We start from the raw sequence: 25,083 nt of genomic DNA, 5'->3' as shown, positions 1-25,083 counted from the left end.
GTCTCAGCAGCGCAGCAGTAGAACTGATGCACTTTCTGAAGGCTATTTAGCCTACTTGATTAGACTTCTATTTTCGTATTTTTGGAAGAGCTACCCTGATGGCAACCCACTGGCATTACTGCGCTTCATACGCATCCTTATTGTGCACTAGTAAGTTAGACTGAGATTACTGTAAATGATACACAAGAACCTTAAAATGTCACAGGAAAGCCATCTTTATACATTTGTGAATTCTGAAACTAGAAATCCTCGTGGTTTTATGCCTCCACCGGCGATATCTGTCGTCAGAGGCATTGGGCCCTATCTTTACAAAAGCTGTAATTTAGCGTTTGCGATTGTTTGCTCGTTTGCACACAATGCAAATTGGGGGCGTGCACAAGCGCATTCCTGTTATAATTGTACTGGACATCGGCATGCCACTTGCCAAATCGGGCGTTTCAGCTCAAAAATGTGGACTAGATGGCGTTATCCTATCGTCAGCAGCGTGCCATTACTTTGCTCTAAGAGCTTTTAAAAGCACCTCTTACACGCTAAATACCCGGCTGCGCTTGAGCGCGCCATAATCTCCGTGCTGCGCAGTGCATCGTAAAATTCCTTTTGGATATTCAAGATTCAAGATTTTTATTGTCACTCCGTAGTACAAGTATCACGTGTGAAATTCTTGTGCTGTGGACTCCGTGTACAACATAGTACAAAATATAACAGGGCATATGAGTGCAGGAAAACAACAAGAGACACAACAAGCAATAAGGCAGTAGAGTGATAAGACAAGTCAGAGACAGTGGCATATTCACTGCACATAGGTGCACATGGCATGTGCATACTTTAGACATACTTAAACATAGTCAACGTTCTGTTTGCATATGTCATTACGCACGGACGTGCCACGCCAGGACATCAAATTCTGCTGTTAAAATTGGGTATTAGCAGATAATTCAGTGAGGCAATCAACTATACCTCACTGAGAAACTTTTATCACATCGCAAAGAGGGAAATGAATTGAGAAAACTTGTTGGACAATGGACATATATAGGCTATTCACCTTCACCCGGGGGGTCGTTGGCACCACAGACAATCTCAACAAGCTCTCTCCATCTCTCTCTGTCCTCGGCACAAGTGAGTCCACTCTATTACGCATGGAGAGAATTACAGCATATTGCATTTCATTAACACCATACCTCACTACTATAATAAGGCGGTGGGGGGGGCGTCAAGAATGAATTGATTTGATTTTGGTGGTCAAATGTCAAAGTTCAAGCTCACTGTGATCTCACAACCGTCCGTTCCATGCTCGTTAACACAATATCGCAGGAACGCTTTGAGTGAATTTCTTCAAATTTGGCTCAAACATCCACATGGACTCAAGGATGAACTTATTAGATTTTCGTGGTCAAAGTTCAAGGTCATTGTGACCTCATGTCCATCCATTCCATCAAGAAGGGGGGCGGGGCTGGGCATGGAGAGCCGGGATTCGAGGGGTGGGTAGGGGGATGTGGGTGGTGGGACGGTAGGGTTAGGGGTAGGACTATTTTCCATGTTGAAAATTATTAGCCGTGTTCTTGAGGTACCCCAGAACATTGCCTAAAGTGCCATAAGGCTGATGGCCACACCACTGTGCTGTGGGCTTCAAGGTATTTGTGCTTGTATGAGTCTGGACAGACATGGATGTAGACTGCAACTTGACTTGTTGGCCGAAGCATACAACCGCAAGAAGGTTATTTCTATTTTATTGAAGTCGGTGGACCATTCTTTTGACATCAATAGCTACAGTGTAACTTTAAAAGCTCAGGTAGGTTTGACCCCCAGTTATATCTCTGACCTCATAACCCCCTATGAGGACAGGGGACCTCTAGTCATTCTAAAGACCGAAGGAGACTTTGGAACCAGAGGACCTCATCTTTGGAACTGCCGTCCAAACCATTCTGAGACATTGGTGAATTGAGTGTCCATTACTTAGGAATAACTTTCTCTCTCTGTTTGCAGTTGTGAGGATGCAGCCAATATTGATCTGATGTCACTATTTCCAGATCTCTTCGGATGTGTTTACAAGTTTGCCAAAGACCAAGGCTGGAATTCAATAAGGCCCAACCTGGTAGACATGTTTAAAAAAGAAGACTTGAGGTGACTAAAAAATTTCCGCCAGGAAATTGGCGGAAAAGATCATAGGTGATCCACTGCACCCCCTATGGTCTGAGTATGCACTCTTACCTTCAGGGCGAAGGTACTGTATGCCCAGGATGAAAACTAAACGAGGCATTACATCCTTCGTCCCACGCAGCATTCAGCTGCTTAACAAGCTTTAGCTCATAGCTTGATTTCTTAGCACTTTGAATTTGCACCTTGTGCCTTATTGATCATGCAATTTTATGCTTTTTTATGATGTATGTATTTTATGCTTATATATTTTTATTTTTATATGTTGTGCTTTATGTGTGCCTGTGTTCTTTTTGGGCTCTCCCTGTGCATAACAAATTCCCTGAGGGGCAATAAAGGTTTCATTCATTCATTCATTGAAAGCACTTTCAAAAATTAAGTCCAGTACCCAGGCAGAGACAAATTACATGAGTTTTAATTGTTATAAACAGGTCCCACTGTAAGGCTTCAACAATGTAGTGCAGGAAAACAGCATATTATCTCTGTAACTATTCAGTCTCATAAGGTTTTGCATGTAATGAGGCTTACTATTTTTTGTTTGTTTGCCCTGTAGCACCATCAGGCCCGGCATTGGGCCAGACCGGGCCAGGGCCGCCCATTCCCCCGGGGCAGGGAGAGGTTCTCTCCCGTTTTGGAGGACGTTTTGGAGTGCTCCTCTGCCTCGGAGAGGACTCCGAGTAGTCCTCGGGTCTAGGGGAGAGCAGAGCAAGGAACTAACCATTCTACGTTGAAATGGATATTGATGTGATGGGTGTCGAGTCATAGTCTATTTTTTACTTGTCTTTATTGAATGTTTCAAAACTGCATGTTTAACTAAGAATAAGCTAATGATTATTTCCACCCACCACTTTTTTTTTTTTTTTTTGTGATCAAATTTTTATTCAATTTTGTCAAATGAAGATCATTACAGTGGTACTATAAATAGTACAAGGAGTCATATGCATACATACAACAATTGACAGGCTATATTTATATCACCAATGCCTTGCAAAGAAAAAATTAAAAATACATGTTAGGAGTAAGGAGAGAAAAAAAAAGAAACTTAAGGGAAACGGACAAACAAAACAATAATAATAAAAAAATTAAAAAAAGTACAAGTACAATAAAAATATGGACACTAGAAATGTGTATATGTGTAGATCTTATATCCTATCATAGTGACACCTTAGATCTGAACAAGAGGCTCTGGGTTTGAGAGAGAACCAATAAGGATGTCCCAGGCCTCTACAGTTGATGCCCGCGCTTTATGAGTTACAGCTAACGATCTTTCTATGAGGGCAATGTCCCTTAAATGATTCAACCATTCTTTTGCTGATGGGGGGTCGGGGGTGAACCATGAGTGAATTATGGTCTTTTTGGCGGCAGTTAAGCCTGCGAAAATAATTTTCCTAAAGGCTAACGTGGTATTATCACTAAGAGTAGAATCATCATTGAAAAGAAATAACATAGGTTGTTTAGGAATTGGGAATTTCAGAATATTCTCAAGGCTCTCCGCCACCTTGGACCAAAGGTTACAAACAGAAGGACATTCCCAGAAAACATGAAGATATGTTCCAACCGTGTTCTGGTTACATTTAGTGCAGTTTGGGCTATCTATAAGCTTCATCCTGAAGCGCCTGTATGGTGTAGCATAAAATTTGTGAACAAATTTGTAATGAATGAGCTGATGTGCCGGGTTTTTTGATGAGATGAAGATGTTTGTCCAAATATTGTCCCAGTCAAGCGGAGGGTCCTGTCCCTCGAGGTCCCGATTCCAGGAGGTAATCACCCCCAGAGTTATGCAGTTTTTAGAGATTAAATCATTATAGATCTTGGACACCAGTCCAATGGAGGATGTTTGAGGGCTAATCCAGGTGTTCAATGGATGAGAGGGTAAAGGTGCATTCCACGGCACTCCATGTGCACGAATTGCTGATTTCAATTGCAGGTACAGGAACCAGGAAAATCCAGGAAGGGAATAAGTCTCTTTGAGTTTTTGGAATGAGAGTAGTCCATTCTCATCATACAGATCCTGAAGGCTGTGAATCCCCTTAGAGGCCCAGCTATCTTTGAAGTATGGACCAAAATTCTGAAGTAGATTATAGTTGTACCAAATTGGGGAACGAACACAGAGTTTGACATTACAACCCATATATTTCTGTACATCAAACCAAGTTTGTAAAGAGCTACCTATAATTGGACCAAACAGTCTGCTTGCTGATCTAGGTTTTACTCCACAGAGCAGTACATCCACCAATCTGTGTGGTTTTACCAGTTCCTGCTCTATCTGGCGCCAAGGTGTAACCGCTTCCTCGTCACACCAAGTTGTCAGTGACTTTATCTGGAATGACCAATAATATAATTTGAAATCAGGTAACCCCAAACCTCCAGAGGCTTTTGAGCGTTGAAGTGTAGACAACCGAATACGAGGTCTTTTGCCATCCCAAATGAATTTAGAAGTCAGAGAATGTAAGTCATCAAAATATTTAGCTGGTGGAGGTATAGGGATCATAGAAAATAAAAAATTTAATCTACCAAGAACATTCATCTTCATTATTGCAATCCTGCCTTGTAGGGACATTTTAAGTTTAGACCATCTCTGAATATCAGATGAAATTTCCAGTTTGAGTTTGTCATAATTTATTCGTGATATATCAGAAAAGCTGGTTATCTTCAAACCTAAGTATGTAAAAGCAGTATTATGCCACTCAATGTGTGGAATGACTGGTAATGCCAAGTCTTTTGCTGAGGTGTTCAGAGGAACCAGAAGAGACTTATCCCAGTTAATCTTATAACCAGAGAATTGACTGAACTGTGTAAAAACTTGTAGTATTTGAGGCAAAGAATGGGAGATATTGGTAAAATAAAGCAACACGTCATCAGCATAAAGAGAAATTTTATGTTGTGTACCTTGTATACTGATAGGTGAAATGTGGGGATTTAGTCTAATTGCTTGAGCTAATGCTTCCAGTGATAGCGCAAAGAGCGAGCTGGATAGCGGGCAGCCTTGACGAGAACCACGTTGTAGGGGGAGTGTTTTAGACAGGATATTGCCTGTTTGCACAACTGCACAAGGGTTAGTATAAAGTGTTTTAACACATTAAGTGCCATAGACGACCTAACTCGTCTTACATAATCCAGCGCTTAAGTGCCAAGGACGGACTAACTCGTCTTACATAAAGATTTTTTTTTTTTGACAGTGGGACATCAATCAACCCCTTTTACATCTCTGAGATAACTATTTGGAGCAAGAGCATGTGTGTAATCTATTTTACCGACCACTAAGTGGCGACAGAGACCGAGAGAAGTCACAGCCACGGGACCCAAAAGCCACAAAAGCAGCCGCCTCCCGCGGACATGGCTTGGCGATTTTACAGTCATTAGCCCGGACACACACACACAGAACGGACAGAGATCCCTTCCCCCCAGAGCCGCGCAGCAACGCGCGAACACACACACACACACACACCGCGGAAGCAAGCCATTCAAGGAAATGGCGACGCGATTTTACAGTAATCCAATTCAGACTCGTCTTGCCCGACAGGCAGACAGGCAGGCAGGCAGCACAACGCGCTTCTGACACGCTCCTCCTTCCTCCTGGCTCTAGAGCCAGGAGGAAGGAGGAGAAGACACACGGAGGGAGGAGTTTGAATGAGAGGGGTGTTTCCTGTTGTTATGGAGGAAATTACTGTTCAAAACTATTGTTTAGAATGTCTGACGGTCTTACTGATGCCAAAAATGAATGGTTAAAGTGACTGTTTCACAAAAAGCCATTTATCTCTGAATAAATTTCCAGACGCTGAAACCATGCTGTACTCAACGGCTAATATCTACATAACTACTAACTCTGCAAACTAACTCTTTTAGACAGAGAAAGCACACATTCTATTAGTTATTTTTAGATGATTGATGTTCATGAATTCTTAACAGAAAAGAATCCTCGGCTGTTCTAAAATGAGCCAGAATCGTCAAAAACACCCCTGGCACAACTTACCTACAGGAATGAAAACATGGCTGGCATTCAATGTGTTAATCATGGATATAAAATTTCTGCCAAATCCAAATTCCTCTAGAGCCACCCACAGATATTCCCAACTCACCCTATCAAAGGCTTTTTGCGCATCCAGGCTGAATACAGCTGCAGGATGGGCATCTGATTCAGATGCGTGTATGATGTGGAAAAGCCGTCTGATGTTGTCTGACGCAAGTCTCCCCTTTACGAACCCTGTTTGGTCATGGTGAATTAGCTTGCCCACATATGGCTCTATTCTTTCAACTAAAACTTTGGCAAATAGCTTCAGCTCTGTTGTAATAAGTGATATTGGTCTGTAACTGTCACATCTCAAAGGTGGTTTGCCTTTTTTAAGTAATACTGATATAAGTGACGTATTTTGGTCACGATGAAATGACCCACCCACCACTTATTTAATTTGGTTACTTTCATGTCAAAAGTTTGTAAGGAACAAGCATGCTGGGGGAAATATGCAAATGTTTTGTCCAACGCTCCAATGGCATTGCTCTCTGTCAGAACTTGCTTGGATGGATGGATGGATGGATTTTTATTTATGTGTCATGCACCATATTCATGGTGCCCAGCCCGTCTGGGCTTACAAGACACAAATCATTCAAGTTCAACAATACAAACAAATCAACAAACAAGCTACAACAAGCTCGAACATAAACAAGACAAGACAGAGTTGTATATTCAGATGAGCTTGGATGTCCTAGTAGCAAAAGTAAACACGTAAATTAATAGCAGATGACGTCAGGGTTCAGCAAGCCCAGATTGCAATGCTGAGTGAGTGAGCTAGTAATTTAAAATGAGATATTCCCATCTCCACCTTCCTTTCAGCTCTGGCTGATGGACATGGTCTCAGTTAGATGTATGGAGAGAGACTCAGGTTCCTGAGGACCAACTCACTGGAGAAATTTTCAACTATCATGGGACCCATTCCTGGCTTACTTTGACAAGGTTAAAAGCGACAAATAACTTGCCCAGCTGTTCTCTCATGACATAGGTTATGATTACATATTTTCTGTATTTCAGAGCCATTTACAGAACTCTTGTACCTATGCTGTATACCTTTCTATATGTTATTTTTACCCTTTCTTTTTTACTGGGAATTGTGTTTAAATATATTTTTGTCAATTTACTGTAATTGTAATTGTGTGACACCTGCAGTGTAGTGATTTGCACTGATTTGCTCCATGGGTCTACTACATAATTGCCTTGCTCCCATTGGATGATTGTTCCTTTCCTGGTTCCTATTTAAATGTTTTGTTTCTTTTGTTTTTGTACTGACTGTATTGATTGTTTTATGTCTTTGTAATTTGTACTTTACGTTTAAATAAAGGTTAAATAAAAAATAAAAAAATGAGGGGCGGGGTGCAAAGCTCTGTTTACAACATTATGTTGTATGTTTGTTGGTGTTTATTTCAAAATAATTATCTATGCACTGCGCTTGTCTGTGCTTGCAGTGCAAAGGGAGCGAGGCGAGCCTCACCGCTCGGGTTGGGGTTTGAATTTACGTTCAGAAATAACATTTAAACAGCAATAAAACACACAAAAACAAAGGCTATGATGCAACAAATGTATTTTATCAATATAAGGGCATCTTCTTTACTCGACTTGGTGGCTTATCAGTGTGCTGTTTTATGGCACTTTGCTGTCGCGTTAAATGAGCAGCTGATGTGGTGCGTGCAGATGCTTTTAGATTGATAGAGCCTTTGGTGAAGCAGTTTTTCTTATGCAGCTTTTCACAGATGGTGCAGAACATTTCATCTTTTCCGTCCACATTTTCACATCTAACCCATGCAGGCTGTAGTGGTGGCTAAACGCACATAAACGCTGTTTAGGTACCTTTTTCAATGCTCTGCAGCGTTTAGGCACCTTTTAAGATAGTTTACTCACATTTTTAAATCGTTTATGCACTTATTATTGCACGAGTTTTAAAAAGTTCGAGTAGGAAACTCCGTTGATGCGGAGACCACGGCAAGCATGTCACACACCAAAACAAAAGAAACAAGATGACACATGGCACTGACCAGGAGCTCCGCGAACCGTAGCCTACTACTTGTGGAGCGCTCCGCGGGAAAGGTAGGCTACACGGCCCCGGTCACGTTGGTGACTTTCTCGAGCTGTGCTTGCCTGCCCAGACAAACAACTTGACGGTGCCATTGCGTATTTGGAGACACGCATTTGGAGACCAGCTCATGGTGAGCTGAACGTAGGTTGGTTAAAAATGTGTGTCAGGAGTGGAGAAAATCATATAGGCTCACCGTTTTACAACTGAAGAGTGAATCACTGGTGTAAGAAACATGATTGATTTCCCTCTGATCAAGTAAAGTTTGTAACATTAGGTGCGACTTGAATAGTCCAGGTGCTACTGTATAAAGCCAATATGACCATGTTGAAAACTATCTAGAAACATACTGGTGTTTGTTATGCCAAAATCTGTACCCCTGGCCTGGCTGCCGGCAAATTCACAAAATGTTTTATTATTTGTGAAAGGAGCAGTTGACTAATGGGGGAGCAGTTACGCTAATGGGGGAGCAGTTGCCATAAGCGTCAAAGATGACTTCTATGGGTTTGCATTGAGTTTAGTCGGAAAGCCCAAGTCGTTTCATGGGTCGCTCAAGGGTACCATGTTAGTAACAAGTGGCGCATAAGGGACGGGACAAAGCGTCAATATGCTACGTGCTCGGAGTGAGAACGTGTTGATGAGTCACAACACATTAGAGATGTGTGTAGTTCTTCATAGATTTAGCCTCTTCATTTTGCCCTCAAATGGACCAGGTTGATAAATTTTACTTTAAAATGTACACAATTTTCTTCCAGGGGAGAATCCCACCCGGACCCCCCTTGATGGTCCATGGCCCATCCCATATTTTTTAGCCAGCTACTTTTCCTATCTGGCTGGCTACTCAGAAATGTGGGGCACCCCCTGATATACCTTATAGGGCTATATTCAGATTAAGTTGTTCTACTCTCATATTTTGTCATGTACTGTATATCGGTCACGGAAGCTTATAGTTTATCCGCCGTTATAACAATGCCGGTGCTGCGTGAGAAAGCTGCCTCAAAAGTATAGTTTACCCACCTTTTTTATTACCACTACAGCACTGAACCCATGAGAACTTCTCCTTCCATTCTGGGTTAAATCTTTTGTCTTTTTTTGCCTTTGGTGGCAATGGCCACAGTGTTTATTCTTCTTCTTCTTCAGGAGTAGCAGGAGCTTGATGCTTTTCTGTCGTCTTTCTGGCCTCGGCTGAAGTACTTGCACCATCATTACGTTTAAAAAAGAACTTGCCCAGCTATGTCTGCTTTGCCATTTTGATCTCGTCAAAGCGCTGTCGGCCGCCCGCGGGACTGATGCTGCAGTGTGAATGGCGGTGGGCTACAGTTAGATTTTTCCTTTGTTCACTAAACACTCCACACTAAACACTCCACAGAGCTGAGACAGCTCTCCTTTCAGTCACTGAGGCCCTACACACTGCTAAGGCCTCATCCCTCTCCTCTGTCCTTGTCCTCCTTGACTTGTCTGCAGCTTTTGATACAGTGAATCACCAGATTCTTCTCTCTACTCTCTCTGATCTAGGCCTCTCAGGATCTGCACTCTCCTGGTTTGCCTCCTATCTCTCTAACCGCTCATACCAGGTTATATGGCGAGGATCCAGATCCTGTACTCTTAGCACAGGTGTGCCCCAGGGCTCAGTCCTGGGCCCCTTGCTATTCCTTCTCTATATCAGATCTCTTGGCCATGTGATCTCATCTCATGGCTTCTCTTATCACTGCTATGCTGACGACACTCAGCTCTACCTCTCTTTCCCCCCCTCAGACACCCAAATCGAGGCACGTATCGCTGCATGCCTCAAAGACATTGGTGCCTGGATGTCTGCCCACCATCTCAAACTGAATCTTGGTAAGACAGAGCTACTCTTCCTCCCCGGGAAAGACTGTCCCCTCACCGACCTTTCCATCTCCATTGACAACACTACTGTGTTTCCCTCTCAAACAGCTAAGAACCTTGGAGTGATCCTTGACAATCAGCTGTCCAACTCAGCCTACATCGCAGCAACTGCCTGCTCCTGTAGGCTCTCCCTGTACAACAGCCACAAAATCAGTCCGTTTCTCACAAGGGAAGCAACACAACTCCTGGTCCAGGCACTTGTCATCTCTCGCCTGGACTACTGCAATGTTCTTCTGGCTGGGCTACCTGCTGCAGCCAGCCGACCGCTTCAGCTCATTCAGAACGTTGCAGCCCGTCTGGTATTCAACCAACCCAAACTCTCTCATGTCACTCCCCTCTTCCGGGACCTTCACTGGCTTCCCATCTCGGCTTGAATCAAATTCAAGACACTGGTACTGGCCTACAGGCAGGCCTGGACTGGCCATCTGGCAGTTCTGCCAAATGCCAGAAGGGCCGCTGTGATTTTGGGCCGCTCTGGGCCGGTCTGACCGGCCCTCAATGCATCCGAAGTAGCCTACGCTGTCAGTCAGGTCAGCCCAAAACACACTGGGAAGAGAGATGGGCCGGCCCATTTTTACAGGTGAGTTTTGTCAAGTGGTCATCATGGATATTGCATGGTCTGAGAGGCGGAGACACCCCCCCCCCCCCCCTTTTTTCAAAAGTGGACTTGGCCTGCTCTGTGCAGCGTGCTCCTCCCGGCTCCTCCATGTCAAATGTCAATGTAATTACATCACTCAACGCAGCCGCGGGGGAATAGATCAAATACTAACTATATGTCTATATCTCAACAAAATGATGAACATAAACAAAGCAAAAGGTGGCGCCGAAAAGAAAAGAGACAAAAAATGTAAGGGCCTTGAAGCCAATGCAGAAAAATGTTGCAAGATAAAAAAAAAAAAATCCGCCACAGTGCACTGAAAAGAGTGCTGCTACTAAGACCCCCAGTATCAGCTCCTGTGCTGCTAGCAGTAGCACCACCACCACGGATGTCAACTCCACCGAGGCACAGAAGTCACCCACTGTCGTGGCCGATGCTGGGCCTGGGCAGCATCATGGGACCGACGAGCAGCAGTCCAGCCCCGCTATCGCCCTCACCACCACCGTGGTGACTGACAGTGATGATGGCAAATTTTCTGAGGAGGACGTGGACCATGGAGGAACTACACTAACAAGCTGAAGCTAACTTTGCAGAAGTAGCGTGATGTTGTTTGCACAAGTAATGTTGCTTTGTTTATGCACATCAGATCTGGGTAGGCTACAGTAAATGAATGAATGGATTGGTTAAATTTAGAAGGTAAAAATAACCTGTAGTCATTTTGTAATTTAAATCAAATGCTGCTGGTGATGTAGCCTAATTGAAAACTGGATTAACATGTCATGATGCGGCGACTGCTGCTTTAATAAGGTGAGACATGCTTCTTGTTTCTATTCTATTCTATTCTATTGTGGTTTGGTCATAATGATACTGCTGGCCTTGTTTGCTAGGTCCTATGTGTGTGTGTGAATGTGGTTGCTGTACCATGCTGTGGGCGTGTGTTTTTGGCTGCTGTGCTATGCGTGATTTAATGTGTTTGTGTAGAAGTGTTCTTAGAGACAATTATTGCTGCCTTGTTATGGTGCGGTGCCTCATGCCTGCAGTTGTTGGCGGGCCATGGCCAGTGGTGTGAAATTGTGAATTGAGCCTGGCCTGGGCAGTAACAATGTACTTAGTCTGGTGATTATGGATCTTTCCAGGAGGCTGAGCAGTTTGGAAAATAGCCTTGGTTACACCTGCTCAGTCTATTAATTTAAAATGAGATATTTCTCTAAATCTGGCTTCCAACCCCCCCAAAGAAATTGGCGGCGCACTTCGTGCCAGAGTCCGCCCCTCGGCTGGTCTGGACCTACTGCCAGGGCCTCTTTTTGGTCCCAGTCCGGCCCTGCCTACAGGGCAGTCCACATGTCAGCCCCTTCGTATCTGCAATCTATGGTCAAGTTCCAAACTTTGCATCGCTCACCTCCGCTCTTCCAGCCGTCCAGATCGCCTCGCTCCTCCACCGCTATGTATTTTATTTGTTGTATTGTGATTCTAAATCGTTGTCATTATTACTGTATCAATTCTGCATTGTTTTAAATTTCTCTTGTTTGATCTCTTTGTAAAGCACTTAGGGTTAGGGTTAGGGTTACTGTCTTTTTGTTTTGAAAAGTGCTATAAGCTTTACTTTCTTATTTACGCCTGCTCTGAATGTTTTGGATTTGTTTATAAGATGGTGGAATAATTCCATGACGCCTTCCTCTCTTTTAAATTTGTACATGTCTTTCTGTGTTACTGTCATTATTATGATGATGACGATGATGATAAAAATACAGATTCTCACTTTAACCAGTAGAGGGAGAGAGAGGGGTGGAGACACAGGGAGAAGTCGTGTTTCCATTACCCTCAGAAATGCGCAAAATCTAAATATCGCAATTGAAATTGGGTAATGGAAACACGTAAATTTCGAAAAACCTCCCAAATATCGCAAAAAGTTTTTGCGCTCTCATGAGGTGGTTTTTCAGACGTGTCGATATAGCAGTTTATCGCAAAAGTGTAATGGAAACACATTTTTCGCATTTGCATGTCATGTGACCCATCTTCTCCTTTGGAAAAGGAGCGGAAAATGAAAGGAAATGAGGGAGAAAAGGGTTCGATAAGCCATGGCAAAACCTCTGCAGCAAGTTGAAAACTTTGAAGCAACGCTACCTAGCAGAAAGACGAGTGTTGTGCAAAAGCGGAGCTGGGGAAAAAAGATCATGTTTAATGACAGAAATCGGTCCATGGTGACAGGCTGCCTGTCTGTGTGCGCGCAGTTACCTTTTTTCCTCTGCCTGTCGCGCTCACTGCATTCACCGCAGCCAGCAACATGTTGACACTCATTTTCTTTTGAATTGATAATCAGGCTCGTTTATATGCGTTGTAACTTCATGTTGTGATTTGCATTGACCATTGGTTGGATTTGAGCATGCAGGGGACGGGATATGGCCATATGGGGCAGATCCCCGTGCGTAATCACTGTGGCAGCTGCTGCAACGGGGAATTGCGTTCAGGTGTGTGCGCCGTCAGTCCAAACTCAACTTCAATGGAAACGCCTACAAGTCGCAATTGTACATTGTCGAAGTTGTAGAAATATCGCAATTATTTTGCGAAAAACTGTAATGGAAACACAGCTAGAGAGAGAGGGAGAGGGAGCGAGCGAGAGATAGAGAGAGGAGGTATTAATAGATTAGGAGCTGTATCACTGTTTAATATCATCTATTTTAGCAACTGTGTCATGGCACTTACTCATGTTGTCTTCTGACTAGATCACTGCTTGTGTTGTATAAAGTTCAGTACGTCGCTTTGGATAAAAGCATCTGCTAAGTGAAATTGTATTGTTGTCGGGTGAAAGCTTGAGACGTACTAGTCACACACATAACCACGGATATGAACTAGAGCAGCGGTTCTCAACCTTTTTGAGCCGCGACCCCCAAAAAGATTTAGGCTGGGGTTTGCGACAGTGGTGTAGTCTACCTTTTTTCAGAGGGTATACTGTGACTCTGACACCCCACCCCCCCTCCCTGGTCGGGGGGGGGGGGCGTGGTTTCGGCCGGAAGTGGGCGGAGATTCGACCAATTTTTTGTTGTTGCTCCTCCCCAAATTTACAGAATAGCTTCAGCTATCAGCTTCATCTTGCTCATTGTCGCATTTTTCTTTCCTGGCTTGACAGAAAAAGTCTGCCTTCACGCGCCTAGTCGGCTTGAAAATAGAACTCAAATCGGCACAGCTCAGGCGAGGCGTGGGTACTGGGTACACGGAAGGTTCACGTTGAGGCACCCTGTGTACACAGCCTCATTGACTAAAAAGGACGCCTATTTAAAAGCTTGGGTAAAGGCAAGGCTTGGGTGCTGTGTGTGAACGTAGGGTAACACACAGAGTGCACAGGGTGAATTTTATGAATGGAAATTGAAAACGATATGTATCATAGCGCATTTCCCAGTGCGCATACGCAAATCTGAGTCATTTCGCAGTGTGTATACTGCGTATACCTGCGTAGCACGTAGACAACACCACTGGTTTGCGACCCCCCCTCCCGCCACTGCACCTCTCCGGTGCATTCACTCAAATCTATTTTATACGGTTTTTATATAGTTTATAGTTCATATATAGTTTTATACTGTATAGGCTACTACATTATATCATTGGTATGGTAGATGTAATCATCATGGGAGAATGAATGAATGAGATTTTTATTTTTGAACATGAGATGAAGCATTCCACATGTTATACCAAGAAAATAAATTGACATGCATGTTCAAAAAAGGACAAGGACGAAGCTAATGCTTGTGGTTTCCTACCCCTTTTATACATCTTCATTTTTTGACATGGTTACTGTTTGTTTATCAAAAGTACAGTCATTTCTCCAAATAATAAACTCTTAGTTTATCGGAAGAAATAATTCTGGAAATAAAGAACAAAATATTCTAGAAATAAGTACAAGAAATTACTGGGAAAAAGGAGCAAAATATATGTCTGGATATATGAAACAGACAAGCAAAACGATTCAGTCCAACCTCTTATATTTTATAGTTCTCTAGGGTAAACATTTTAAACTGTTTTAAATTTACTTTTATTTATTTATTTTTTAATATAGGCTAACCATCCCGCGACCCCGGAAATAATCATGCGACCTTGAACCTGGGGGTCCCGACCATCCAACCCGTTCTCACTCTGAGCGCGTCGCATATTGACGCTTTGTCCTGTCCCTTGTGCGTCGCTTGTTACTAACATGGTACCCTTGAGCGACACATGAAACGACTTGGGCTTTCCGACTAAACTCAATGCAAACCCATGGAAGTCATCTTTGACGCTTATGGCAACTGCTCCCCTATTAGCCTAACTGCTCCACCATTAGTCAACTGCTCGCCCATTAGGGTCTGGAGGAGCTAACCTCTCCCAGACCCTAACCCTAAACCTAACCTCTCCCACCCCATGCCTAAACCTAACCTCTCCCAGACCCTAACCCTAACCCTAACCTCTCCCACCCCATGCCTAAACCTAACCTCCCCCAGACCCTAAACCTAACCTCTCCCACCTCCCACGCCTAAACCTAACCTCCCCCCAGACGCTAATGGTGAGCAGTTGACTAATGGGCGAGCAGTTAGGCTGATGGGGGAGCAGTTGCCATAAGCGTCAAAGTTGACTTCTATGGGTTTGCATTGAGTTTAGTCGGAAAGCCCAAGTCGTTTCATGGGTCGCTCAAGGGTACCATGTTAGTAACAAGTGGCGCATAAGGGACGGGACAAAGCGTCAATATGCTACGTGGTCGGAGTGAGAACGTGTTGGACCATCAGGTTGAGAACCACTGAACTAGAGAACGCTAAATTTACAATGCGACTTTAGAATCAATGTCTGTGTGTTGTCTGTGACGTTATCAGTGATGTCATCAGTAACACACATGCTGCCTGGCATCAGATCAAAAATAGTTATTAATCCACTCCTGAACATTATGGCAAGAAAGTTCATTACTGATGGGGGGGTTCCAATGTTGGCTCCATGGCTGCAGCCTTGAGGGATCCCTCCAGAGACAGCATGGGATGCCAAAGAGGATATAGAGAGGTGAGAGAGAGCAGTGACAGTGACCAGAGGCTCTGGGGGTGTGAGAGAAAGAAGCAGCAGCAGAGAGGGCCGTTTCCAGGTCTGATCCAGGTTAGTCTCACTTGCCAAACTCTCTCCCTGCACCAGGAGAGTCTGGCTGGTAATACCTCCACTCTGGTCTAGCGGGGGGGAAAGGCTCTATTTACCTTTACTACCATCCACCAAAAGTACCAAGCAGGCCAGCTTTATTGCACAATCCACATCCAGGTTTTCAGCATGTAGCAACAAGCTAGCATTGTTGTTGTTGTTCCACAGTGGGGCATGCATTTGAGATAGACAGATTCGACATGGAGGGAGGAGAAAGGAAATCCATAAATGGTCTCAGCCAGTATCGGTACCAATGGCAGAATACCAGCAGCCTGCTTCCGTAAAGTCAGACTAGATCCAGGTCTCTGTGAGGCCAGGAAGTGGATTGAGATAGACCAGCGGTTCCCAAACTTTTTAGGCCACACACCCCCAACCGGGTTGGCGCACCCCCCTCCCATATGATTGAATAAATAAATAAACAAATAAATAAATAAATAATGTTAATTGGAGCAATTGAAAACAAACTCAAATCTTTCTCAACACAGCATCCAGTCTTTGATAGTCTTCATTTGCTGATATTTAGTCTTCACTACTACACTGCTACAGTATATACAACAGAATATTACAACTAACCCTTCCCCCCACTGCTAAAAAAAAAAATCCTAGAGGAAACAAGACTACATGGGTTTCTACACCTGAAAGTAGTGTCATGTGGCCTATGAACTAATGACAACAGGGATGAGAGAGAGTAGCAGACAGGAAAGCCGTTAACTAGGAAAGAACCCAGCTGTGTCCCTCTCCTGTGGCCGACCCTTGATGGACTCACACAGACTCCATAGTCTCTGTGCACAAAGATAACAACAAGAGGCTGACGTTACAGCTGATGCTGTAGAATGAACTGTGCCAAAATCAGTTCAGACGAGTTCAAGCCCCTCGAAGCAATTAACTACTGGCCTTCCCCAGCCGAGCACTTTGAAATGTAACTGCTTTCACCTCAGCAACGACTCAGCAGTCAGCACCAAACCAAACACGTTCAAATGAAACACAGATTTAACATTTAAGACAACTACAGATGCAGCAATCTCCAATTGGTGTGTGAGTTTACTGTAGGCTGTGTGCTTCCTGACAATCAAATCCACAGAGGAAACGGAATCTATTCTGACAGACTTGCAAAACAAAAGTCAGGAAGTGCAGTGAGTTAGTACACTTTGTTTATCGTAGATTGTGTTTTATTTATTTAGATTTTTTTCTTTATAAAGAGCCAAAGTGGAACGTCACTTCCTGCTTCAGCACTGTACCAGAGATTTTCATCCGCCATTTATTTTCCCATAGACATTTCATAAAATTCTTATAAAAATAGTTTTACTTGTTCAAACCAAACGGTACAGATATATTTAGAAACAGGAGAGAACGCATAGCATTTACTTGGACCAAAACGTTAAAAAAATGTGGGTTTAAAGAAAATAATTTTCAGATGTTGTTTTTTTAAGTTTTGGTCCGAGTGAAATATTCTATGGTCTCTCCTGATTCTAAATATAGCTGAACCGTTTGGTTTGAACAAGTAAAACTATTTTTATATGCATATTACGAAAAGTCTATAAGAAAATGAATGGCAGATGAAAATCTCTGGTACAGTGCTGAAGCAGGAAGTAGGCGGTCTGAGTCTCTATTGGGGGGGGGGGGGGGTTGAGGAAGTGCTGCGGTGTGTGTCTACATGCACACTGTGCTCAATGCAGATTTTCTTTTGCTCAGATCCCTCAAGTTTTGCTTGCACACAAGTGTCACCCCAAATACTTATAAGATCTAAAACCTCACTGTCTCTCCACAGACTAGCTCCATCGAAGCTGTCCTCCATGTTTGTAATCCCTCCCACCAGCACAGAATTGTGACGAATCGACGAGTGACGTAAAAGGCTCATGAATTTTCATACGGGTCTGTTCACACTGTGGTCACATTCCAAAAAATCAGATCCACATATGAAAGTAGACTGTCAGATTTGAGTAGATCAGATGCCGTGCGATTTTTACTGTTCACACTGTAATGAAGAGGAAGGGGGAGAACACGTGATGTCCGTCCCCCAACCCCCCCCCCCCCCCACAAACACACACACACACACAGATGTTGGCCACTTTTGCCTGCAGTGTGAATGGAGCCTGTCTACTGTAGAAACATCTGGAAGCGTTTAGTGAGAGCGGGCGGGCCTGCAAAGTGGAGCAGAGAGAGACTGTGGGAGACGCTGTAGTAAATATTTGCGTGGTTGGTTACTCTTATTGATTCCACTCTTCAAAAAGAGACAGAGGGCGAGACAGACGGTTTGCTCAAGTTAATTCAAGACTCTTTGTTGCTTTACGAGTGAGTTTAAAGCGTTGCTTCGTGATCACTGTGGATAACTTGAGCTGCTTGAAAGGCCGTGTTTCAAGTAGGCCAGGCTAGGCTAATGGGTATGGACTGAGAACCACGAGATTTCATCGGTGCTGTGAGTTCCAAAAGGAGACAGACTCTGTTGTGTTTGTGAAGAGTGCGTGAGATAATTAGCTACTTAACATCACGTAAGTGCGTGAGGTAATTAGCTACTTAACATCGCGTAATTAGTTACTTAACATCACGCTACAGTTCATCAATCATCGGTGTGCGTTTCTCCCGTTTCTGTTGAGTTCAGTGTTGTTTCAGTTGGAACTGTGCACCGCCATTAGGGTGTGGTTCTGAATGAAAGTCAAGCTTTGGTAGTGAAGTGAATCGCGGATTAGACATGCTGGATGAAAGACTGTTTCTGCGTTGATCGAGCAGATTGGATTGTCTTTTGTGTGGATTAGAATTAGAGGAGGCTGCCTGGCCTTGAGGTTTGGCCGTATCCACAGGCTGTTTGAATGCTGCAGAGAGCCCACTGACTGCTGCCGCAAACACACGCACGCCAAGACAGTGGTAGGATCTTCTCTGCGTCCCCAGAAACATCTTCCACTGTAGGCTACATCAAAGAGGATAACTTCAGTGCCTGAGGATACATGTATACTTACTCTGTAGATACTGTATGCAAAGTAATCTGAGAGAAATGGCCCAAAGATATAATGATTTCAACAGAGAGTCAGAATCACGGGACTGGCATGTCAGCAAGAGATGGAGGGAAAAATTAGACAAACTTGCTAAAATTGATGAAAATAAATTAACCAGAATTGGAAGCACCAGGTTTGTAAAAGATAACCAAGAATTCTACATAGCAAAGGGAAGTGATGGTACTGAAGTCTACTTGGGGCTGAGAGATGACGGCACTGAAGTGGCAGTTAAGAGAATGTCCAAATCCAACTATAAGGTGCTGAAGAATGAGAGAGGATTTTTAAGGCTTCCAGAGCTTGATGATACGTCTATTGTAAGATACATTGACTCTGTAGAGGATGAGAACTTTGGATACCTTAGCTTACAGCTATGTGAATCCAACCTGGAAGAATATATCACCCGTGACTTTCCAAGAGTCGATCTCTCTGAAATGAGGAGAGAACTTGTGCGTCAGAAACTTGTGCGTCAGGTTCTCCATAGTTTAAGTGTGCTTCATGGTCAAGAGATACTTCACCGGGACCTCAAACCCCAGAATGTTTTGATTGGTAAGTCATTAAACATGCAGCTCACTATCTAAAATGTAAAAAGTATGTACACAGAGATTGGAATTGATTTAATTAATATATTATATTAATTAAAATATAAAATGATATTATATATTATATATAAATTATATATAACACAATTTACTCTCTCCACCATTTGTCCGGCAGATGTTATTGGGAGGGCAAAGTTAGCTGATTTTGGCATAAGCCGACAATTACCCATAGGACAAACATCTTTACTCACACAACGTAGAGGAACGAGATGCTGGATGGCCAAGGAGACTTTGGAAGAAGACTCTATACCATATAGGTCAAGCACTGATATACAGGTTGTTGTAGTTTTTTTCTGTTATCACAATTTACTTAAGTACTGGGTGAAAAATCTTTCTGTAATAAGTACTAAATGTTGCTAATCTTTTTAAGGTGGCAGGGATGTTGTGCTATTACATCCTCTCTGGAGGAAAGCATCCGTTTGGAAATGATGCTCAATGTGAGCACAACATTTACGAAGGGAGGTCCAGTCTGGACCATGTTCAAGATGTGGTTGCAAAGGATCTCATTGAGAACATGATCGATGGAGATCCCAAGAAGAGACCTACAGTGGAGGACTGTTTGGCTCATCCCTTCTTCTGGGAAAATCAGAGGTGAGTTCATGGAGAAGGAGTTAAATCATAACTGTCCATTTTTGATCTGGACCCTTTCTGAACATTTTCTATCATAGTGATTGATTTTGAATACAATTTTGCCATTTCCTTTGCGATTGAGCTATGTACTCATCTTGTTAGCCAAGGTGTGTGACTCTCAAGCCACTTCTTAACATGCAGTGGAATCCGTATTATAACCTGCTCCTAGCCGGTTGGCCTGCATGTTAAAGCCGGCCTACGCGCACTCCCGCGAGTCCGTATCTTATTCACCTCGGCCGCCGGTGTAAGATCTGCTTCCACGCAAGCGCAGCTGCTGTTAAACAGTGGCAGGTCATTATCCGCAGATCCGTCTGAGTGGGCGGGTGTGGTACTTCGTGACTCACTTCACTTCACGTTCACTAGTTTATTAATTAATGAATCGTTCGGGCAATCGCTTATATCAACGAATTAAACGAGCAAACTCACGGTTTCCTCAAGTGCTGCAAACGGCTTTGAATTGTTTGGTAGAGCTAGGGATCCCAACGCGCTTCGGCTATGCAGGCAGGCAGGTCCGTGCATCACACCGAGGAGAGGAGACAGCTTACTGCTGTGCTGCTGATCCATGTCAGAAAAAGTGAGACATAGGCCTTTATGTAGCCTAACAAAGGCAGAAGCGCTCATTTTTGGCACATTGCCACCCGTCGTGGTCGGAATAAACTCGGTTAAAACGGCATGTTTTTGAAGTCTCCAGATTTGTCGCTAACGTTAGTCTCTTCTGAGAAGTTTTATCGAGTTGGATGCAGCCAATTATATTGTGTGAGGCAGCCATTTGAGGCAGGCAGTGTTGTGTGACTGTGCGTCCACACTGCGGAGAGGATAGGAGCTGACTGACTGATAGCCTATATCGAGACATATAGGCCTAGCCTAACTTTTGTGGGGAGAAATAAATTTAAAACTAGTCAGATATGACTTGAATGCCACTTGTAAAATAAATCACCCACAGTGATTGACGATGGTGCGACCACTATTTTGACTGCCTCATTTTTGGCACAATGCCAGGAATGTTAAAACGGCATGTTTTTGAATGGAGTTTGGTTACACATTCGCTAAAGCTGTTTCCTATCACATTTCTTGGTATCGATACATGCTACCGCCCCCCCCCCCCGCCCACTGGCAGAAAAAATGGCTCATTTTCAGTTGTTTCTAAACAAAGAGCCCTCATGTTTAAAAAGGTAAAACCTGAAAATATCCTGCTCTCTCTAGCCTGACATGATCCAGACTTCATGTTTAAAAGGCACTTCAGTGTAGTCATGTAGGTCCAAGGGACAGTCCAAAACCCAGCTTGTCTTTTTTTCCACCATATTGTTGGTAAAAGGATGTAAGTGAAAATTAAAAGTCCTGCTTTGTACAGTTTTGATGCTACCTTGGCTTTAGCACTTCCTTGTTTATTGTTTGCCAGCTGGCTGCATTCATAAGTGCTTCTGGTGTCAAACTAAACAGAGTGTCTATTCGTACCCGGGTACAATTAGCTTTTGCCGTGTTACTGTGCTATTCATACCCTACCCTATGCACATCACAACGGAGGCTCGGTGCTCGCCTCGGACCTCGTCTTTCTGAAGCGTTTGAGAGCTGCTCTCTCTCTTTCTCCCTCTCTCTCCTCCACTCCGTTCCTCTCTACCAACTTGAACAACCAAAACAAACGCTGAATTTGAAGAGAGGGGTTTTGCACTGCGGTGAAGTTAGTTAGGTTCACTAATCCAATACTACCTGCTTTTGAGATCTGCTTCTCTCTCCTTCGCTCCTTCCCTCTCCCTCTTTACATGTCCTCCTCACGCTACAGTTGCTAAATTTGAGCGAAACATCAATGATTCTTCGTGATTAAGGTTTGAACGAAATGACGTTTCGCTCTTTCTTTTCATTCTTATATATATATATATATATATATATATATATATATATATATATATATACGGTATATATATATATATATACCGTATATACCGGTATATATATATATACTTAACTATACTTTCTAGTTTAAACTACTTTTGCTGGGCAGTCATTATTGGTGTCTACAAAAACAACAACATTGTGATTGAATTATAGGCTACAATGTAACAATGAAAACATTTATTAGGCTACCATAACCTGAACATTATCGATTCATTTAGTTCATTGATACACAAATTTCTGCTCCACAGCACGTAAAGTAAACTGTTAAGGGGCCCATATTTTGCTAATATAATGTATTATTATTTTATTGTTGGCCTCCAGTAGAGTAACTTATTGCATCATTCATAGTTTAAAAAACTCATTGTTTATCTTGTACTGGCTCTCACTGCCCCCTTCAGTTCACCCTCTGTCTGAAACGTTTTGTTTTAGGTCCTGTCCCTTTAAAAAAAAACACCCTCCGAAATACTCCAGGCGGGCAGTGGGGTGAAAGTTTGTTTGCGCAAACCTCTGCCCAGACAGAGGACCCGGACCCCACGCTGAGAACCACTGCAAATCACAATCGTGCAGAGAGGGAGAGAGGGAGAGGAAGACGGAGGGGACCTCACAGCCTTTCAGATTTACTCTCAAAGGCGAGGAGTGACGATTTTTTTGGTGTGCCGTTTTCCTCCACGCAGCCTGACGCTGATTTCCCCCCTCTAAACAGAGCTTGATTTAAGTTGTTATTTCGGTCTTTTTCAAAATTATTTTTTCATTTTGTAGTAGTAATGGTGCATATTTATCGATACAAGCAGTGTTTTTATTCCAACATGAACCAATAGTATGTTTAATACTAGATTGAAATGAGGCCAGAATGCAGAAATCCCTTGTGATTACACTGTCGCGGCAGTCTACTGGAATGTCAGAACAGGGAAGGGAGGGGCAGGGCGCGCGCGCCGCGGGCCCGGGCTAGGCTTGGCAAAGTTGGCATCACCATGGTAACAAGTCTTACCTGATGTCACTAGAACTATGCTCTCGCACAAATCCATGTCATCTCGTCTACGAGACTTCATGGGGGGGAGGGGGGAGGGTTCATGGGGGTAACATTAAAACACCTTCACCTATTTATTTGAAGCTTAGCCCATGTTTAATATGACCATCCAAGATTGTAACAACATATATATGATACAAAATTAAGAAATGCATAATATGGCCCCTTTAAGAGCTGTACTGCCGGCAGCCGACGCCTTATATAGAGACAGTCGGCATGTCTGGGAACGCCCATACAGGCTCTAGGAACGCCCACAATAGACGCTGGGTTAGCTGGCTCAGCCTGGCTGGGGGCGTGGTCAGGGTGGGGTAAATCCCCCATTCTATCCATTCAGCAAAGTTAGAATTTAGCTGCTAGCCCAGCCCAGGCAGACACGATCAGGGATTTAACCACCGCAGTAAACGCACATCTGAGCAGACGTCTTGTGTTCTGCTCTATAACCCCCAAACCCGTAGTTTAGAGCCGCAGCACCGTCCTTTGGTGAGTCAGCCCATTGAGATATATCGTGGTTGTACCCCACACGCGCGCCAGCCATTTAACATTTTGTGGGCGTTCCCACACATGCCGACTGTCTCTATAGAGGGAGCCAGGCTGCGGCAGGGGGTGTGGTCATAATAGGGGTCAATGAGAAAGTCTTCAGCACGCTCGCGCGCGGAGGGATACATATCCATTAAGCGAAGCCTCCAATCTATTAACGTTTCTAGGAGTTTACATACAAAGTCAATGCAAACGAGCGATTGAGCGTATATTCGCCTGGGAGAAAAATAGCTGGGCGTCTGAGCGACAGAGACAGACCGATAGGGAGAAAATTCGCTCGTTGCCCGAGATGAAATATCCCAACTCGAGCGAAATTTCGCTGCCAACAATTGCTTGCTGCTTAACGCTGATTGGCTGCCGTAACCCTGGAGTATTTATTCATTCTTGCGTTTTCATCCTGTCTAACGTTAGAGCTGTGTGCTGCTTGTTTCTTGACAGTGTAGATCTCGTTTCTCAAGCTCGCTGCACCCCGCCCACATATATCACTGGGCCGACACAGGTGCTGCCCATTGTGTACAAATAGCCCCCTATCTTCCCACTGGCCTTAGGCGCTAAAACTGGCGTTAAACGCAAAAAAAAACGTGCCTTGCACCTGCCTCGGGAAGATAGCATCATGGTTTTATACCCCGAAATGTGCTTTACGCAGAAAAGGCGTGGCGCAGTGCCAGAATAGGCCAGAATGGGCGTTTTGGCCTTAAATACGGCCTAACGATATCTTCCCCCCTGGCGTTAATTTAGCGCTTTTCAAAACCAGGCCTTATTCAGTGCGCCGCGGATATTACTGTGCGTATTTACGCACAGCTCTCCTCTGCCGATCTCACACTTTCTCCCCCTCTCTCTCTCACTCCCTCTCTCTCGCACGTCAGACAGGCACAAAGACCGATGGAAAATAAATTGTTATATCGTAGTTTTGAGCCCCTGTCATTCAGAGGCTGTTGCATCATCCTACCTGTGCGCTCCCCTACCAAAGCCACGGGCGCCGGAAGCAGGGGGACATGGGGGCATTTTGTTCCCCTAAAAATTTGATCCCCCTAAAAAAAAAATATTCTCTCAAAAATCAGTTTCAATGGGCATGACGCTTAGAGCCCACTTTACACTGTTTACACAGCCTGTGATGCTTGTTGAAGCCGTGATCGTTGTGGGATTATTACACCTGATAGACAGACAGACCCGGACTCTGTACTGCACTCACTAATGCACTTTAGGATGGCTTGAATGTGTTGTCATTGGCTGCTGCAATAATGGTTAAGGGCCCTATCGTTGCATCGGCATAGAAACTGCGTTTAGGGCCTGGCGTAGCCCAGATTAGTGGGTGTGGACCAGCGCACTCGATATCTTGGTGTCGGCGCTACACGCGGCCTCAAGCATTATAACCATGCCTTTTAAGTGTAAAATTATGCACCATCTGCTCATTGGAGAAGTGCAGTAAAGAGTCACAAGCTTGCCTTTTAAGCTCCAATTCCACGGAGAAATCCAGTAAAACCAGACAAGCCAAGCGCTCTGCTCCCCCCCCCCCTCCCTTCATCCCGTCTGTCTGTCTCCATATATAGGCTATTATTATGCT

The 25,083-nt window shown here is 43.9% G+C and overlaps 2 protein-coding genes across 2 annotated transcripts in view; one reads left to right on the top strand and one right to left on the bottom strand.

Annotated features, from left to right (window-relative positions):
* Positions 1–25,083, bottom strand: part of LOC310776358 (fibroblast growth factor 12-like) — a gene marked incomplete at both ends in the record, with an annotated part of 210,047 nt that overhangs the window by 98,312 nt on the left and 86,652 nt on the right. The gene's annotated exons all lie outside the window — the stretch shown is intronic.
* Positions 19,944–25,083, top strand: part of LOC310777348 (uncharacterized protein) — a gene marked incomplete at its 3' end in the record, with an annotated part of 34,215 nt that continues 29,075 nt past the window's right edge. Inside the window, exon 1 of the mRNA XM_083637683.1 lies at positions 19,944–20,023. Coding sequence (XP_083493809.1) covers positions 19,947–20,023 — 77 coding nt within the window. The 5' untranslated portion in view covers positions 19,944–19,946. The remainder of the gene's footprint in view (positions 20,024–25,083) is intronic.

This window comes from Poromitra crassiceps (assembly GCF_964638095.1).
Source record: "Poromitra crassiceps genome assembly, chromosome: 5".
Lineage (NCBI taxonomy): Eukaryota > Metazoa > Chordata > Actinopteri > Beryciformes > Melamphaidae > Poromitra > Poromitra crassiceps.
The sequence above is the reverse complement of the archived record's forward strand: the minus strand, read 5'-3'. Positions and strand labels throughout refer to the sequence as shown.